The sequence below is a fragment of the Mya arenaria genome, chromosome 11 (genome assembly GCF_026914265.1).
Source record: "Mya arenaria isolate MELC-2E11 chromosome 11, ASM2691426v1".
In the NCBI taxonomy this organism is placed as follows: domain Eukaryota; kingdom Metazoa; phylum Mollusca; class Bivalvia; order Myida; family Myidae; genus Mya; species Mya arenaria.
In genome coordinates, this window is record NC_069132.1 from 23,428,268 (window position 1) to 23,449,290 (window position 21,023).

A 21,023-nucleotide genomic window follows, 5' to 3' on the forward strand; every position below is an offset into this window, starting at 1 on the left:
CCCAAGCAATGGAAAGAAATAATGGAATGACAAAAATCTTATCAAAAATAAAACGGTTTCAAATTCATTCAAACTTAAAGGATTCGATAATGGGTATATTCAGTTCTTGCTATGTAACTATAATTATAAACAAACGTGGTTAATTGGATCCAGAAACAAATTAACAATGTGTTAGAAATAATAAAAATGAATATTTGGAAATTAAACATGCACTTATGGCAAAGTTATGAAGGTATGCTGCATGTTACTGCTTTGGGGTATAATAAATAGCCACATATTAACATTTTATCGGTGGATGGCACGAAATACAGTGGTTAATCAAGCGCAACACAAAGCAATTATGATTTCAAAACCATTTAGTCATATTTATTTTGAAAATTAATATATTATTTATTTGAAATATAAGTCCATGCTTGTAACATTGCAAAGGTTTTTAAATTTATCATTGAAGCAATTATCATTGTCAGTGAAGGAATGAACAATATATTAGTGAAAAAATTACTATTTCAATTGTTGTTGTTTTTGTCTATGCTTCAAGTTTGAGTCTGTTTTTCATTTTCAAAATATGATTTTCAAGAGCCTTGCAGCTTTTCTTAATTTGAAAGTATTGGTTGAAAGTATTGGTCCACAAGTAAAAAGGTTATTTAAAATCAAAATTTCTCCTGTCATAAATGTTTGGTAAAAATGGTTATTTTTGCCAACCAGTATAATGGTTAGATTATCAGTAGCAGACCTGTGCTTGCGACATCACAAATCAATGTGGCTATTGTGCCCTTTGTACAGTATATTTTCCATAAGGTTATTGTTTAGGCCAGGACAGAATATCAGTGACCTTGTTATACATATTAATGGTTCACAAAGAATGGGAAAAGAATAAAACAACATAATGCTCATTATATTTTTTATAGTATTTATGACAATTGGAAAAAAAAATAACATGAATAATGTTCATCATCAATAGTGAAAGTATAAATAAACTCATTTAGCTTCATGCTGTTTGAAAAAATATATATAAAACTTGTAAGTACTAAGAACATACAAACATAGAAATAACAAACAACATAACTATAGAAAGGGAAGCAGAACAAAAATCCTATATACTAATCCAGCAGATCAAGCCTATGTAGAGATAAACCTCAAAATAAAATTTAACTATAGAATACTTGAATACCAAAAAGAGACCTCTTTAAACATTTGTACATGTATGCTTGCAGAATAAAGCAATTTAAGAGAAAGTGTAAAGCAATTTAAGAGAAAGTGTAACTGGCAATGTTGTGCATGTGTGCAGGAAACTGAGACCCCCCACCAATTTTTTGCAACGGCTGACAACTTTTAAATTAATTGGGGGGAGGGGGAGATTATATCCAGAGACATTTCTAATCCATTACAATGTGCACCTTACTATACTTGAAATCCAAATGGCCAGTAACAACCTTACTTTACAACAGTGTTATGGTCTGAAATTAAAAGCTCTCAATGCTTTTTTCAAACTTTATCATTCCTAAAAAAAGGATTTTCATCTGTATGTCACATTTTTTTATTCTTATTTTCTTTTAAAAAAAAGTTGTTTGTTTTGAACAATTGTGGCACAGTTTTTAATGATAAAAATGAAATCTAATTGTTGAATCTGAAAACAAGAGATCTAAAATAGCTCTAACACTAAAGAGCCACAGAACAAATGCAAACACTTCGTCACATTATTACATGGCTTAATGAAAGAATAACTGCTTGCACTTTAATACACATTTATTTCCTTTATGCACTAGGGTGACTACTCATCTGTTGGTTTTTATCCAGTCAAACAAGGGACATAACTCAATGATTATGGAAGCCAGAGCTATTGGCCTTGCCAGACATGTTCATATTTTCTCTTGCAATGAGGGTATGAAGTAGTTTGTTAATCAATATCCTAGTCAGCTTTTGAATTGTGGACATGGTTGAAGTATATTGCATAAAGCCTACCATGATGTCAAGGCCATCACAATACTGATTTTTTTCTTTTAAAAACAGACGAGGTAATAAAATGGGAGACACAATATCACACTTTGCAAGAATATAATGAGAGGACATTGTACATATATGTAGAGTATTCAGTTAGATTTAAGTGCCAAATAGTACTGTGTCCTGGTAAGATAGCCTAAAACACAACAACTCTAACTAGGAACATAAAATGTATGCTTATGAAACAAAATAAAAAAAAAGATTTTTAGTGTAATTTCTATTGCTCTACTTCTTTTAAAATACAGATGAGCATACAAAGTCTTTAAGACTTTAACTGCTGTTAGAGCCATTGTTGAGCATGACAACCCCATTTTTAGCACAGCTAGTGCCGATATAGTAGCATTATGTTCTGAAGAAATTTAAATTCATCAGTTATATTCATTAAATTCATAGATGGTTAAAGAACTTTTTTCCAAGGTTCGAATATACAACTACATGTATTATTCTGACTTGCATCATGTATAACATAGTTATACATTAATTTATTTAACACACATTGCAAACTAATTTTAATGGTAGCTTTAATGCTCTTCGTAAAACTGCATAATAATATGTTATCTCACTTATAAACGATCAACAAATACTGAACACAAGCATATTCTATTATGATACACAATAAAACATTTTTTAAAATCTATGGCCTTCTATAACACATAACATCTATTTATACTAAAACATCTCTGACAACCAAATGTACTATTTATAATAATTATGAGAACAATAAAAAGAAATAACTTTAACAAAGAGTAACAGTAAGAACAGAGATGTGATAAATGGTAAATTTCATAAAGAAAATGTCTTTACATTCAAGATTTAATGCAAAAAATCCAATATTTAAAGACATGCAAAGATATTGCAAAAGGTCCGACTACCATAGCTCTAACATTATTCAATTTACACCATCACTTGAGACAAATGAAAACAAGAACATTTCAGGGACTGTTTGAGGAGCATTGGTCTAACAGTTTAAAAGATGCCAAGACACAATAATATAATTGTAAATGTTGACTGCCAACCATAAGCCAATCACAATTACTGATCTTATGGTTTAAGACCCCCATGCTTAGTTCCGCTAATTTGTATGGATACAATGTACCGTAATACATCAAGCATGGCACTATGTGACACAGCTGTGAAGTGTTATTAGACAAATTTGTACACATATCTCACAGGGGAGAACATTTTTCCAATGAAATTTACCATTTAACAGGTGAGCTATTTCTACTACCACACAGAAAACAATCCTCTCCCCCCACCCACCACATGTACAATAGTAAAAATCATCCTAGTTCTACATTAATCTTCCCCATTTATAAGCACAACAATAAAAATAAAATGAAAGAACTTACAACAATGCAGACACATGTATTATGTTGCTATGGCAACATGTTTGCAATTTCCTATTAATAACTTTGTGTCAAATTACAGTGAATGTCAATGAGTTGGTAAATGTGTTCCAAATGTTCAATGATGATTATGAAATAGAAAAACAACAACATAGTTTTGCCAAAAAAATAATTTTGAAAGAATAAAAGTAAGACATTGTGGAGCTTTCTCTATACTTATAAAATAGCACCAAAGTAAACAGAGCTTGATAATCATACTAAAATGTGCAGAAATTTGTTTAAAATGATGTACCGGTATTTAAGTATTGGCTTTTCCATTGAAACATACACCCCACCACAGGAAGACACTTTCAAACCGGAATACCACCCTTAAGAAATTTGTTTCCAATTTTTATTAACCAAAAACAAAGAACATCCCCAATATAATTTCTTTATTTGGTCTTCCTGAGTTGGGTTGAATGTTGTAATGAAATAGCTCTAATCAGAATGAGGAATTATTTTTAAATATATTAAATTGCATAAAAACAGAGAGTGATATATTTTAAAAAATCACTATTTTCCAGCATACCAGATGCAAAGAAAATATTTACAACTAGTTTCAAACATTTCAGCAATTGCGTGGTAAAATACATAAAAAAGACCTTAAAAGGAATAAAACTGCATAAGCTTAAACCGATAATAATGCTTTGATATTTGGCATATAAAAATGATGGAAAACAGAAGGCCTAAGGGATACATTTATTCCTATACAACCCTCTTACAGTGAGGTTAGGTATGCATGTACTTTTGCATTATGAAAACTAACTCAAGCTGTTGCTTCACAGAAGACTAGCCAGTTTATATGAAAACTACAACGAAAGCATATGGTACTTGTATCTTAAGCATACTGCAGCATAAATTTAAGCATCTTTTACTAGATGGAAAACTTTTGAATGCTGTATTATACATGGAACACTTTGGCTTTTGCTTCATTTACATTAAAATCATAATAAAGAAAGGAAGTTATGAAAGCTTATTACCACTACGATAAGAGCAGGAGCACCACAAGCAAATGTCAGCACTTCTCTGTTTTCATCATTCAAACAAGAGACATATCTCAACATTTAATACAGACTTAAGGGACTTGGTACGCATGTGCTGTTTTCTCAAAGTAAACATGTGTACCAAGTTCCATGATAGTAGCTGCAACAATTTTTTTAGATATGGCTTAGGTTCCAGTGTTTGCATGAAAGCGCTCATGACAAGAATGACAAAATACTGACTTTCTTTGAAAATCAAGGGAGCTAAATACGGATTTGAACATATGAGAGATATAAAAGTTAACAGTAACACCAACACCAAATGTGTACGAGTAAAAATTGCAAGGTATTGGCACTAGACCCATGAAAGAATATACGGTGTGTATTTTACTTGAATATACAACAATGTGTTTTTACAATACTATTTGGATTCAGTTTACAAGTGTAAGATCAATATAATGTGAGACAGATTTATGTTCAGTTTGTTTGGTTTTGTCTCAGTTAAACTAACATTCATGAAAGAAAGAGGTACCAGTATCCTGCGCGATTGTGAAGATCAATTAGTCTTTTGACTTATTAAAGTGATGGATAATAGAGCCATACACTTTTTATTGTTGAATAACTGAATGCAAACTTATTACATACAACAGATTAATGTAGACTGGTTAGTAAAGAAATACTGTTCATACTGTGTTCAAATAAAAATATGATGTAACTGAATGCAGCGATGGTGTTAATTTATTTAATAAGACAAACCCATTTACCAACAGCTTAAATAGATTGTTTCTATAAATAAAATAACAAGAATGATAGCAGCGGTTCAATGATGGCCAGTCAACTTTTTTTTCTTTTTGAATAAGTTTTTGAAAAGAATCTTGCCCCAAGTGTCAGCAGTGATTAATACATTTGAAATGTTTTTCTAAACTTAGGTTCAAACATTCCCCTTTTTATCATCAAGATCAGTCACCATAGAACAATTCTAGAGCCACTTTACAGGAGTGAAGTCCACTCTTTGATAAAACCTGGCACTCCCAAGGAACACTTCAATTTTCTTCATGATAATAGAACCACTTTTCTTCATTATGTTCTCCCATTATTCTTATGATGTTCAGTTACAACATTACAGTACTGGCCAAAGTGCATTAAACATTCTGACGGGCATATCAGTAGCGTAATTGAAGTTCCAATAGGCAAAGAGTCATTGCTAGAAATAGCAAAACTTGTGAACAACTGGAGGGCACCCTTTACTCTGTAGCTAGTGCGAAGCATCAAACTTGCCTACCTACGCCTCTAATTTCATGACAGCAATCTTATAAACTGTTCTCCAAATAGAATTAATTAAGATAAGAAATAAAGATAATCATTGCAATTTTGAGAAAGCTCGAAATGCAGACTGGTATAGCAATAAACTGTGCCACTTGTGTGAGAATTTTTCAGCACCATCATACAAGTGAACAAATGAGGTTGTGAACAACTATACAAATGAGGCTGTAAACAACTAAACAAATGTAAATGCGGTGAATTTCAAAACAGTGTAAGCTTTCACAACATCTACAGTTTCACATGAGCATGTACATGTACATCTTCAGTTTTAAATGCTAGTCACATTCCTGTGTGGATGTTAACAGTTATTGCTCTATAGAAACAGACAGGAACATTCTGCCTTAATGCCACATGTATACATGACAGTGTGCATCATCTGTTATTTCATCTGTTCAGTAAATAACAAATTTCTCCATTGACCAACCATTGCAGATCAAGTTATGGAGCTAATCTGGCACACTTTTTGCCAAATAGAAAAGATCTGATCCATTGAAGAATGGACTAACTTGGAAAATATTTTTTCTATGGCTAATTTTTGGTATGAAGCCTTGAACAAGGCCACGCTGGGATCAGTTCAGTCGCACTGTGTGAGATTCCATAGGGGCAGCAGAATCATAGAGAGTGTCTGTATCCTGTGTTGGTTCGCCCTGTAGTCGACATGCGTTGTTTAATGTGCCCGCTCCACAGTCACAGAAGAATCGGTCATGTCGGATAAACTCGACATCATGACCCCCATGGCAAGTTTTTATACAGTTCACACAAATTGCATTCCTTTCTGTAGTGTTACATGTTTTACACCTGAAAAAAACATGTAGTAAATGGGATAAAACTTAAGCATGAAACATTTCACTTAGAACACAGCAATTCCCAAATGATATCTGATTTATTTCCGAAAGCATAACTGAATGTTTGAACTTGTTCGTAGAGAGACAGTAAATGCTGATCATTATGGCAATCGTGATAAATCATAGAACAGAAACTTTTCACAAATAAAAATTATTTAGGTAAATACATACTGTAAAATAAATAGAAATGATAACTGCAGCCATTTTCTTTAAATCTTTAAATAGTTAATAAACTTTTTTTTATAAGAAACATCTGTCAAATATATATTCAGTATTTGCACTCATCAGAATATACACCTATCTGAGATACTTCTTAAATAGACTTGAAAATATGAGCCCTAGCAATTTGAAATGACATGCTGTGTGTACCTGTAGAAGTCATGCATGGGGAAGCTGGTGTAGCTGGAGATCTTGTAGAGACACTGCCCCGAGCCAACCGCCTTCTCAACCATATTGTGGTTACCATAGATATGGTTATCTGCAAAGGATCAGTGAACAACTCAGTCATTGAAGTTACACATAAGTGGATTCTTATAAATTTTAACTTGGTGTGAATCGCTTTAAACTCCTTTTCTTGGGTAGAAGGCAGCACTGTGTCCTTTCAATAGGAATAGGATTAGGGCTATTCCAGTAACACATCTAACCCACAGGGGGAAAGCAATTAGTATTATAGTATATGGGTGGGTGTCTTTGTTCACTAATTTAGACCCCAATAGAGTAATGTTGTTTCAATATGGTGGGGGGGGGGGGGGGGTCATTTGGAAATTGCATTTCCCTCAGGGGTTTAAATGAAATAGAACTTAGATAATGTGCCCTAGTCCGATGCATTATATGGTTAAAAGAATTACTGCAAACGGTTTGATTTAGATAAATGACCCATGTACATGTAAATGCAGGATTAAACTTCATTTTATCACATAAGTCCTGGACATGCAGTTATTGTTCATTCAGGCTTTGGTTCAACAGCATACAACACCTGTGAAATTGCTACTTAATGACCATTTCCCTATTTCCCTCCAATAAAGGGGATTTTAATGAAAAATTGCCCCAGATTTTATTATGAATTTTCATTGGTAAACATGGTAAAATTAACAAAAAGTGTGCCATCCAATTACAAACTAGCACCCAGACATTTATTCTAAGGCAAATTTCTTCACCTTCTTACACTGAAAACCACATCTAGCCTTATAAATTGGCTTCACATTTATGAATACCAGGAACACATTGCCTTTTTCCCCATGTATTACCTTTCATAACTGGGTTGACCCCACTGGCAAGACACAGTCCGCCAAACTTATTGTTGAACACTTTATTTCCATCCAGGTTAGCTGTAGCGTTATTTGTGATTTCCACACCCGCAGCTTGACCATCAAAGATTCGGTTTCGCCGTAACGTTGGATGACTTTGGGTGCTGATAAGCAGGCCAGCTTGGGCATTGCGGAAAATATCATTCTCTTCCAAGATCCCTGTGGAGGAAGAAACTAAGTCTTTATACATTTGATTTAGTGTTCACCAACTAGAACATCTATAAGAAGCAAAAATAAATTCCACAAACCTAGGTGTCCTATTTTTACAACCTTGACTTTGATCTTGCTAGGCAAATGCATTTTATTCTTGGTGCAGATTTCCTTTGCAAAAATGAATGATCATGAGCTAAAATCAATTATCAAATAAAGAGATACATCCTATCCCCTAAAGACTCAAAGTATTACATTCAACAATTCAACACCCTTCACACATACACACCTTTTCCCCCATTGAAGATACAAATCCCGCCATCCCGTCCATCGTGTATCTTATTATGCCGCAACACCGGGTTGCTGTCTGTCTTAATCCATACGCCAGCCATTGCATTGTCGAATATCTCATTATTCTCAATCATACCCAGTCCACTATTGTACACAAGGATACCACCATTCTGACCTCCCCAAATCTTGTTTCTACGAATAAGTGGGTTGCTTCCCGTCCTAAAAAAAATCATATTATTACAATTTTATTTTTATTGATAGTGTATTTTAGTTTATATTGCACACTATGACATTCTTGGAGTATGATTTTTAATAGGGAGAAAAAATATTTTTTGCAATGAAACATATTATCCATCATAGTTAGAAAATGAGTAATACCCATATTCCACATTACAAATGCAATTAACCTTTGCCTTTCTTTTCCTTGAAGGATTTAAAGCATATAAGGACTATTTTTATAATTTTATAAACATGACTAGTTTTGAATTGGGTTCAAAGTTCAGTTTCAAGAAGAATCAGCAAAGTGAGTAATTTTACCACTTATAATGGACAGATCAATCATCAAACAATCAGCTTTCTTCTAGAAGAAACTCAACCAAGTAAGTCCATTTTAACCAAGCTCAAATTAGTGTCAGTGTAAACAAGATTTGGAACATGGGGGTAAGAGAATACCTTACCTAATCTGAACACCCGAATATAAGTGGTTGAAGATATCGTTGTCTTCTAACACTCCATGCCCATTGTCGTAGAAATACACTCCAACCTGAATAAGAGTGTGCATGTATACATGTATGCAGTGGTCTAAATGAGCACAAGCCCACAAGCCCTGCACTGGTAAAACGTCTTCCGGGCTTGCTTAAATCCTCAATTTTACATAGCAGGGCTTGTTGAAAAATTTGATGTCAAGCAATATTATAAGAATTCGGGCTTGCTCATCCAAAAGTCTAATTTTGATGACGGTGTATGTATTTTTTACCCAGCTATTAAAACATAACACTCAAAATACAGGTATCTAAGATTAGTTGAAATTTACAGCAAGTTGCGTTTGTCATACATAGATTGTATTATAACTAGTTGGCAAATATATAAGTATTTGCCACATAGCATTTCATGATTTCATAAATTTTGCCTCTAACAACTGCATCATTTTTGAAACATTAAAGTTAGCCTAAGCAACTAATTTTGTTCTTATAAAAACTTAAGTAACAAGGTCACCACAAGTGGACACCAACTCTTGTGTTTATCTGTTCACAAAAGCACATGCCTCAACAGAAGTGGCTTTACATATAATCAAATTAAATTTAATAAATTAATATGTGAAAAAAAAATCAGCAAGATCAATGTTATTTATCCATTATAAATAACATTGACAGCAAATTACCCAATTATAATCAATAATGGGCATCAAGCCAATAATCAATATTGAAAATCCAGGCTGATTACCATCACTTAAGTAGTTTTGGTAATGGCACGTGTTACATAATTCATATAGTTATTGTGAACATGATGACTTTTTTGACAGTCATGTTAATAGCATTCAACAGATTTAAAAATTAATAGCAATACAGTTTTTGCAAGACTATGACAACAAAGATTGAAAGAAAACCAAGAGGACACTGACAGAACCATATAAAGACACCTTGACTGTTACAGTACCTAAATTTATTCAGAAGCAATCATGTACCTGTTTTCCACTGTGTATCCGGTTACGTCGGAGGACAGGAGTGGAGCCAGTGGTGATCCAAACACCTGCCAGAGTATTGGAGTATACTTCATTCTCCTCAATCAGCCCCTGGCCTTTCTCGTGCTGGGAAAAGCAATACACCAATACTTACTAAGTATCTTTTCTAATTTACAACATACTATAATAAATCAAATAATCCCTCTTTCAGCACTTTGCATTTTCTTCAAATGAATTAGTTTTCTTACAAAATATTATTATTGTGATAAGTGGGGATATTACAAATGGAGGTGCTATGTTCACATACATCATTTCAGTCACTGGGAAACCAGTGTTTTTGGAGATATTTACCTATTTGATGCATAAAGTATAACATGAAAATTACATCCGATGAGAACATTATGTTTTTACTATCATAATCATGTTTAAATGAATTGATATAATGGGCAATATTATTATCTATTTGAATTAAAAAAAATACTGAGGTAAGACTATTTTTTTTTCTTTCCAAATCAATCCTTTACTTATATCTCAAATTTGACAAAATCTCAAAAGATTTTGTAAAATCCCATAGATTTTCTCGATGAGGCATTTTTGCATCTGAAAAATTTATTTCCCAGTCATATCATAATCACAACCTTTTGCTATTAAAAGATGATATTTATCTATTTTTATTTTTTATGTTTAGTTAAACATTACGAGTGTCACACACACATGCAATCATATTTTGAGGTGTAAGTAATGCACATTAAAGAAATTTAAATCACAAGACAGAATAAAGTTTACTTTATTATGTCTTGTGATTTATTTTTATACACAGTAATTCTACGAACAATTTTTTTTATATTTTATCGGCTTTGAAATTTTGCCCTACTGCTATTTATATAAATGAAACCTACCACATATATCCCACCATGCTGGCCATGGTGAATTTTGTTGTGTCGTACAATGGGGTTGCTGTTAGTACGGATCTGAATGCCAGCCAGGGCATTCCCTGAAAACAACATGAAACTCTATTGGTGTTCTTGATCAAACATGGCATTTTTTTCTGCCTATTTCAATACAAGTAGTATGCATAAACCGTTAACAGTATGAGCATACTACCACTGCCAATTTCAATTAACAAACAATTAGCTTGAATACTGTTTATATAATTGCCAAAAAAGCGAACAAAGTGAAATGAACACAGGTAAATGTTGACCTACAAAATGTGGTTTTTACAAGAAGAGAATTAAGTCTTATACAGTTCAGGTGAAAACAAAAGCATCGTATGTGCATTTCAATGCTTATTTATTTTTTCAATTGATAAATGTAACTTAAATGACTCTTTTTAACAAGAGTTATTTGCCTTGATACACAGGTGCATATTGTCAATGGAAACATGTATTCATATAAAGTTTCACATGAATATCTTGTAAGCGTTTTTGAGTAATGACAAAGTTAAAGTTTTTGCATGCTGACAACACCAAGACCATGACGTTACCTCAATATTATTCTCTGAAAAATCAGACAAGCTAAAAAAGAGAGATCAAATCCATTTGATTAATCCCCATAGCTTACCGTAGATGTTATTGTGTTCTATGAGTCCCCTCCCCTCTCCAAATATATACACGCCTCCCTGGTGGCCATTATAGATCTCATTCTTGCGAATTGTTGGATCACTATTTGATGTTATCCACACACCAGCAAAGTTATTAGAGTGAATTTTGTTTTCAATAAACTGGCCTCGTCCGTTTTCATGCACGTAAATGCCGCCAGTCTGGCCATGATGTATCTCACATTGTATCACTGTGGGGTTAGCTCCAGCCTTCACTTCAAAGCCAGCAATACGATTGTTATGAATATCACAGTTCTCAAAGTAACCCTGAAAGTAAAAGGAAACATTCAGACTGTTAATCATCTTTTAAAATGCAAGACATATGTCCTAGTAAAACAAAATGAGATAATTGTAAACTTAAGAGCATTTGAACGATTATTTGAGTGAGAACTAAATTAGACTTGCAGGTTTCTTCACACACACACACCAAGAACCATACCTGGCCATAATCAAACGTGAAGATACCGACGTCTCTCCCATGGTGTATGTGGTTGCGACGCATGATGGGGTTTGCGTAGTTCTTCACCCAGATTCCAGCCAGAGCATTCCCGCTGATCTCGTTGTCCTCATATGTCCCCTGGAGTGTGACACAAGTTTAAAAAAATGCTATTATCAGTATTTGGAACACACCATAATTGGTGACTGGGAAAAAATATGTTGTTTATATTAGTCTTATGACCCTTTAATGGTACTCATAGTCATACCATTTGAAATGTACTTTAAATCAAATGCAGCCAGTGTAAATAATTGGCAAAGATTATAAGTATCTTCCATGGCCGAGAGTGTATTCCGACCCGAGCATAGGGTGTTTTGCGGAAACGAGGTTTACTGAGTTTTCGCAAAACACCCTGCGCGAGGGTCGGGATGAACCTATCTTACACGAGCGGCTATGGTAGATGCTTTTTCTCCCACCTCAGTTAAACAAAATTAAGTAAAAATGTATTTTTTGCTGGAACTCTTTTGTGCTTAGTGAAAATAACTGCGTACGGATAGGCGATAATTCGTGGTTGTCATGGATATTCGCGCAGTAATTCAGGGTATGTAAATCGTCTGATCGGTCTTTAAATAGTTCTAAGAAGAGTGAAGCATTATTTCTTGAAAGGTGCGTGGAAACTGGTTACATTTGAAGCGAGAAATAATTAACTAGCGTTCTAAATAATGCCACAAGACAAGGTTTCCATGATTCGCTACAGACGACAGTCTTCAACAAGGGAGGTAATTACAATGTGCTGACCATTAAAAGAAGTTCCATACGGGCATTTTATCTTCGCCCGTGGGCAAGATAAGAATTTCTAGCATGGTTAAATTAATGGATCTACTTATCTGAGGTGGGAGAAAACTGTTATATGGAATTTTGAATACATATACAAGCCGATGTACCTGTGCATAGTCGGTTACATAAAGGCCGACGTTCTCACAGTCTTTGATAAGGCAGTGGTGGATGTAAGGGTCCGCTCCTGACCCAGTCACGCACACTGCAGCACCTACAAATAAAAATTTAGGTGCATGAGGTAGGTAATTTATTACCTCTATTAAGGGGAGGCTGAATTTTTTCAGACTCACTCATAATTAATAACCAAAGGCGCTTAAAAACAAGATTTATTGTAAACTCTGTCAATCATATATAATTATCTCTTACCAACAGAAGTACTCTTAATGCGGCAGTGGTCTATGGTTGGTGAGCAGTTTTCTGTCACTTCAAGGGCATAATGCTTGTGGTGGGGAACGGATGTTGCGATGTCTGGTGTGAACTGTGGATGGAACAAGGGAGAACAGTGTACACATGATCAATATCACTCATGTCAGTAAATATCTACAAAAGTTAAGTACATTAAAACTTCTCCATTTTACTGACTGGCACATGAGTAACCAACTAGAACAAAGTGGGAGGCAGGAAGCCATTTAAAAAAAAACACACGCAATTTTGACAAATTTGTTAAACAAAAACCTTCTTTTCTTCACCCAGCAAAAGGCTCTTTTAAATATTCTCTTTGACTGGCTCAAGTTCAAATTTAAATTCCCATTGTTTCAAATGTATCATCTTATTGTTCTTCACCAATGTTAAATAAACCAAATAAAAAAAACAACATAGTACCGTTCTAAGTCTGAAGTTTCTACTATTTTCTAATTTTCAAACAAAAATATTCAAATTTTAAGTATTAATTTCAAAGAAACTTTTCAGACTTGTGTGCTCAGTTGTGTCATCACCATCGTTATGTTAACACACATCCATCTCCACCTACCTTCAATGTCACATATCCCAGGTATGCGTCCTTACAGTTGTCCACAAACACGATTGTAGATTCGCTCTCACGCTCAATGATGACCTGGTCCATCACATTTCCTTGGGCTAAAAATAAACACAATTTGTCAATTTGTTAAGTACATACATTACAATGCTTAATGCATTATAGCCATTCAACGAAATTCAGCCACATAATGCCCTAAACCAGAAAACAAGAGACCCTAACTCAATGTTCAAGCTGGGGACCCTCATTTTAAACTAACTGTGCATCCCTGGGACCCCCAAAATAAACATTCATTTAGTGTTATTAATAACTACCTACTGGGATCCCATACTAATTACCATAATCCCCAACTTGTCAACCATGAAGGTCACAGGACCCCCAGCTGAAAAACCAACAAACAATTCCAGGTTTCCTTAGCTGCATATGATAAGAAACACTTTTAACACTTTAACAGGGTAATTCAATGTTGCAATATATGAACTGTAGTGTCTTTGAAAGGAATAGTAAAGTAAAATGAATGCATCCTTGATTTAAATACAGTACATTATACAAACAATTGTCTAACACCTAGTCGCATTTGGCGGCAATGATGATAACAAGCAGAATTTTTTTCTTTTCACATTCTAAAAACCAAACATAAAAAACAGAATACGCACCTGCCCCAATAACGGCAATATTGAGGTCAATGAGCAGGAATTCTCCAACATATATCCCCGTGTGGACAAAAATGATCCCGTCTTCATACCTTTCATTGTCAATCCAGGAATAGGCCTGCTCTATTGAATCAAAACACTGAAATAATATGAAAATCACCTTTGAATACTTATCTCACTATTAATAATAATAGATATATATATATTAACACCGGACACTGTTGCCCAACCCTTGGAGATAAATGTTACATGTATTGGTTGTCTATACCATAACAAGTTTTTATAGAAACCCTTTTGCACAAGGACAATTGAATATGTTGAGCATGAGGCAGTTGAAATAATGCAAAAAAAAAGATAAAATTATTTTCATAATTTTACGCTGCAATGTTTGTAACTCAATTGGATATTTTGTCCAAGTTCAGTAAAGTAGCAATATTTTATGCGTAAAGAAAAAAATGTCAAAATACTGAAACAATATACATGATGAAGGCTGACTATTACAAAGGAATGGCTAACCATTCCTTTGAAAAGAGGCCATAACTCCAAGGTTACTGCACACTGCATCTTCTTTTATCATGCATGTATTGTTTTATTTAAATCTGTTGAGTAATTTAGAAGTTACACTGCTGAAAAGAAAAACTAGCTGATCTCTTCTGGAATAAGACATCTAGAGCATTCACGAGCTTTTCTTCCAACACGATCATCATCAAATTTTACAAGTACATATTTGGGCTTGAATGCATCCTTATCCACCTGGGAATAAATCCCGGGACTGTTCCTGTAGCTGAATTAACAAGTCCATCTGACAGGTCAATATTTGTAGTAAGCACTACTGTGGCAAATATGCCATACTGAAGTTCTGCTGGTATTCCACTGGCATCTGGTTCAAATGAAGCATGCTGGATTTGTTTTGTTTGTTCATCTTTCCAAGTGTCAATTACTTGTAAGGTAAATATTTGCTCATTTAGTTTTTGAAGGATCTATCGAACTTGACCTGTATCTTCTGATGTTACACCTGTGTACCAAAAACTGTTCAAATCTGTCAAGCCTTTCATGAGTTATCGTCCGGAAACCATTTTTCTATTTTTAGTAACAGTGACCTTGACCCCACCAGCACCAATATCAAACTTGATCTGTATCTTCTGATGTTACACCTGTGTACCAAAAATTGTTCAAATCCGTTTAGCCTTTCATGAGTTATCGTCCGGAAACCGTTTTTCTTTTTTTAGTAACAGTGACCTTGACCTTGGCCCCACCAGGCCCAATATCGAACTTGACCTGCATCTTCTGATGTTACACCTGTGTACCAAAAAAATTTCAAATCTGTCAAGCCTTTCATGAGTTATCGTCCGGAAACCGTTTTTCTATTTTTAGTAACAGTGACCTTGACCCCACCAGCACCAATATCAAACTTGATCTGTATCTTCTGATGTTACACCGGTGTACCAAAAATTGTTCAAATCCGTTTAGCCTTTCATGAGTTATCGTCCGGAAACCGTTTTTCTTTTTTAGTAACAGTGACCTTGACCTTGGCCCCACCAGGCCCAATATATAACTTGACCTGCATCTTCTGATGTTACACCTGTGTACCAAAAAAATTTCAAATCTGTCAAGCCTTTCATGAGTTATCGTCCGGAAACCGTTTTTCTATTTTTAGTAACAGTGACCTTGACCTTGACCCCACCAGCCCCAATATCGAACTTGACCTGTATCTTCTGATGCTACACCTGCGTACCAAAAATTTTCAAATCTGTCAAGCCTTTCATGAGTTATCGTCCGGAAACTGTTTTTCTATTTTTAGTAACAGTGACCTTGACCCCACCAGCCCCAATATCGAAACTGACCTGTATCTTCTGATGTTACACCTGTGTACCAAATTTTTTTTAAATCTGTCAAGCCTTTCATGAGTTATCGTCCGGAAACCGTTTTTCTATTTTTAGTAACAGTGACCTTGACCTTGGCCCCACCAGCCCCAACATCGAACTTGACCTGTATCTTCTGATGTTACACCTGTGTACCAAAAATTTTTCAAATCTGTCTAGCCTTTCATGAGTTATCTTCCGGAAACCATGAAAACCGACAGACCGACCGACAGACAGACAGACAGACAGACAGACAGACAGACCGACCGACTGACAAGCTCACTCCTATATACCCCCTCAAACTTCGTTTGTGGGGGTATAATTATAATATCACTATTTTAAAACAGTAAATTAACATTTTTATATAATCATGTGAAAAGTGAAATTTGATAGTGTAATAATATGTGCTATATCATGATTTTCTAAACAATTATCCTCTAAATTTGACTGAAACACACAATTTTTTTTTTATCCAATGTAAAGGAAACGGCATTAAACTGTTCTACAATTATGTTTTTTTCTTAATTTGGCCAATTGGCTAACCTATTGATAGGACATACATGTGAGGTTCTGATTGACAAATTCCCCTAGGCCTAAAAAAACAAACTCCTGATTAGAATTACCAGACTCATTCTAGGATGAAGTTTCCAACCCTACCGATTTAATAGTCTGTTGGTAAAAACCCCAATAAAACATGTTCGTAGTTTAACAAGCTTTAGAGCTTTATACAGAAGATTACTGTTACAACATTAAATGTTGACAAAAAATACACTTACATAAAGAGCAATGAAAAAAAGCCTACCTACCCTACATGTTTTTGAAAAAAAACAAACCAAATCTTTTGCCCTACATTGGAGTAACATCTTGGAAAATTTACAATGGTATCTATATGTATACATCATGTCAGAAGCCTAGAAAAATAATCAACCGCAATGTACTTACAAACATTGACCTGCTTTTCCACCGCCGACCGCGATTACCATACATGTGACCACAGCCTGGCCGCACATGTACTCCATGGAACTGAAATAAAAAAGGAGTACTATCCTGGTTAAAAACATACACTTCGGTCAGTCGCTGTGTGGTTTGACCTTTTTCATACCATTTACAGAACAAATTCATGCAATGTCTTTAAGTTTAACAAACTGTATCCTAAATAAACCTAAAATCTTGATTTATGCAACTTCAGATTATTTTTCTTTCAATATAATAGCATTTTTTCCTAGCTAAGGATTATACTTTTACTTTTCAATTTCACATATTTTCATCAATGTTTAGAATTTATTTAAATGGCTTCACTTGAATATAAAGACCCAATGCCTGAGGTATTCCAACACCATAACTCAAGAAATACTTATTTCATTTGAATGATATGTAACAATTGTCAGTCTTAGCAACAACCCTTAGCATTACCAGTTGCTTAAAGCTTTCCTTCCATGGATTGGCATAGTCTTTGCAGTCTTTTTCCAGGAAGGTGAACACTTTGGGTTCTGGACGAATCAGTGGCAGATCATATTCAAATATTTGTTGATACAACTTCCTCCTGGAGAAGAACAATAGAGTAAAATCAACTCAGTAGATATTCTTTTAAAGTATATTGACAGTCAAAACAACACTATATCCAGAAATATATACAAAAACAACAACATTTTAGTATATTTTTCAAGTTTTACATCATTTAATGCATTAATAAAATTGCTTTCTGGTTTTTTATGGTCATATGGTTACAAACATGTTATGTCAACACCTTATGCATGTTTGGTGTAACAATCGAGCACTTATTAAAACATGAATGCCAAATTAAAGGCATGCTTGATTAATCATACTCAAATCAAATTATCAAACAATTTATATATCAGAAAATATGTGTTATTATCCCATGGGAATGGAAAAATGCACCCAAACCATAATTGAATCAATTTCACAATCAAAATTTAAAGATGGAGCATTTCCCAAAAAGCGTTGCTAACAGATATTCACAAATAATAGTAAATGACAATAAATTTTGGACAACACCCAATAATTGTTTGATCACTAATATTAATTGTATGTGAGTTTTCCTACCATAGCTCAGCATCATCTGCAATGGTTTTGAACCTCTTGCAGACCTTGGCCACCCTACACAGGTCAAACTCTAAAAGATAACTGAAGATTTTGAGGAGAACTTCATCAGGCAAGTCTTCTTGAAGATATCGACCCCCAACAGCTTCTCCTGCAAGACAAAGATAGATAGATAGATTTAAATAATCTATTTCTGCATAAAATGTATAAAAATATGGTAAATTATTATTCATGATTAAAACATCAAGCATAAGTAAAATAGTCCATGTCTACTACATATTACACAAAGTATATCACAAAAAAGGAATTATAAATCCCTTATTTCCATTGCGGTCCTTGTGGTAAAAAAAAACTTGACATAAGAAGACACATTTAGATTTTAAAATCAAAATTATAATATATAGGTACAAACGCTAAATGACATAATAAAAACGCTCAGGAGTCAAAATTTGCAGTGAACCTAAAAATAAAAACTTTACAAAGTTATATCACAGACGTAGTGTTACAAATTCATCACGATTAATGAATTAATAATAAATTTATCTATGACAGGAAACCAAATTAAAACAATGAAATAAAATAAGATGGGAATAGCCTTAGTCTAACAAGTATGCCTTAACTGAGAACTTAAAATTATTTATGGGCTTCAAATTCCTTACATCTTGTGGTAACTCATTCCACAATGAACAACCACGATAGGCATGGACTTCTTATCAAACTCTTGACCTTAGGGTAGGAGAAGCGACCACTATCAACAAATGTACTTGTTTCATTATAACAAATACATGTGAATTTTTTATATCGAACCTTTTATGTAATTTATTTTGACAAAGATTCGAGATACATAAGAGCATTTCTTAACTCAGTTTTTTCGTTTAAATTTCTTTAATTTGCACCATATTATGCACACTGGATGTTCTGTTTACTTATAAAAACTAGCATTTGAAATTCAAAAAGAAAATTTAATGTGCAAGTGATCAATTATAGTTTTCCTCAACTACTCATGTCTGAATCATAAAATGGGTTACTTGTATTAATCACATACCAGTAAATTATTACCTTTTATTTCTGGTGCATTGGATTTGGTTCGTTTCTTTTTTTTGACTGGACACATACCAGTAAATTATTACCTTTTATTTCTGGTGCATTGGATTTGGTTCGTTTCTTTTTTTTGACTGGAACAACTGTGTTACTTGCATCTCCCGGCCTTCGTCTAAGATTGTATTGTGTGATTCTCTGAATTACTTCACACGAGGTTGAAGCCAATTCTTCACCATCATTTTCTTCTGCCTCATCTGAAATAAAATAAAACAATGCTCAAGAAAAGAAAAATGCTTTACAATTTCATCCTTGATATGTTTCACAGACAGCAACTGTTGACTATAAAAATGTAACATGATAACTTGATAGATCCCAATCAAAATTAAGACAAGTTACTACCTACAGTATATACACCAACTTTAAGAGGTAAGTGCAAAAATACCACTAGTAATACCTCATTTCTAATTTCTAAATTCAGCATATATATACACTTATTTTAATCAAGTATCCAGTAAACTCCGCCCAAATACCATTTCTCAAACTTAGCCCACTAATTTTTCCTGCTGTTGTTGCTGCTATGCTTCTGTTGTTGAAAATAAGTCTGTTTTCAAAGTTGTAAATGGTCATATGAAACTACTCTTAAGACCACAAAATATGAACAAATTTGCCCTGAATAAATTTATTATCATCATGATTAAGATATATGAACACTATATGTTGGCAATACAACCATACTAAGATACATGTACAAACCACTATGCATCCTTTAGAATGTTTAATACATTTTTCTTTGCTCATTAACAGTAGAAATAAGAAAAAGAAGTATATAATAATAAGAAGATACCTGTTATGTCTTTTGTTTAATTTAATAAAACAATCATCACTGCATACTAAATAAAAATGGATAAAATACATTAAACCTTGGCAGAATTTTATGTAGAAAACAATGAATGTTTACATTTTTACATGACCGAGGATGATAAGCCATCATCATAAGAAATCATTTAAGATAACGCAATCAATCCATTTCGTAAAAGGGATGAGTAGAACCCCAAAAGTATGTCAAAATGTTAAGAGAGCTTATTAGTAACTAGACAAACTGGTAAATGGGCAAAATGAACAAAAAGTCTTGCTTTAGAAAAATACCAAAAAAATGATTGTCCTTGTCAATACAATGTATTTACTTTATTAAATCTATTATAAACACACAAAACAGCAATATAAATCGCTTTCTAATCGTACTTTACCCTCTTTACTGATATACATTACCAGCAAATATCTTAAATTTCGACAAATACTAGGCGGTGTTTTGCTTTATGATAAATAAAATGCTAAAATATCGATTGTTCTTGGATTTGGTACATTCTAAACAAAAGACTTTTACCTTGATTTGAGGCAGCATAGCATCTTTTCTTAACAGATGGCCGTCCCCTTCTAGTCCTCGAACTTACGCGAGTAGTTCTACTCCCTTGCGACGGCATATTTTTATTTCAATTGCAGTGAAATGATGGAATTAATGTAACTTAATCACAAATGTTGCTCTCCAGCGGCCATATTGAAATTTACAATTATGTGAATGGGCAACTGTCAGCGTCAC

The 21,023-nt window shown here is 33.8% G+C and overlaps 1 protein-coding gene across 1 annotated transcript; it reads right to left on the reverse strand.

Annotated features, from left to right (window-relative positions):
- Positions 1-887: 887 nt before the first annotated feature.
- On the reverse strand, positions 888-20,967 carry LOC128208290 (F-box only protein 11-like). The gene is made up of 18 exons (XM_052911826.1): positions 20,811-20,967; positions 19,516-19,680; positions 18,389-18,536; positions 17,738-17,867; positions 17,267-17,347; positions 14,466-14,601; positions 13,804-13,910; positions 13,200-13,311; positions 12,941-13,044; positions 12,000-12,137; positions 11,524-11,827; positions 10,863-10,957; positions 9,967-10,089; positions 8,960-9,045; positions 8,281-8,501; positions 7,782-8,000; positions 6,904-7,012; positions 888-6,487 (listed from the first exon to the last, which is right to left on the reverse strand). The coding sequence occupies exons 1-18, from the start codon at positions 20,905-20,907 to the stop codon at positions 6,259-6,261; spliced, it is 2,604 nt and encodes an 867-aa protein (XP_052767786.1). The 5' UTR covers positions 20,908-20,967; the 3' UTR covers positions 888-6,258.
- Positions 20,968-21,023: the final 56 nt, after the last annotated feature.

What these genes read in the sequence shown, in the direction of transcription:
- LOC128208290 (XM_052911826.1), bottom strand. Translation starts at nt 20,907, where the DNA reads ATGCCGTCGCAAGGGAGTAGAACTACTCGCGTAAGTTCGAGGACTAGA. An exon ending in CAATGCACCAGAAATAAAAG is followed by an intron (nt 18,537 to 19,515) that starts GTAATAATTTAC and finishes TTTGTCTTGCAG; the next exon opens with GAGAAGCTGTTGGGGGTCGA. An exon ending in ATGTAACCGACTATGCACAG is followed by an intron (nt 12,138 to 12,940) that starts GTACATCGGCTT and finishes GTCACACTCCAG; the next exon opens with GGGACATATGAGGACAACGA.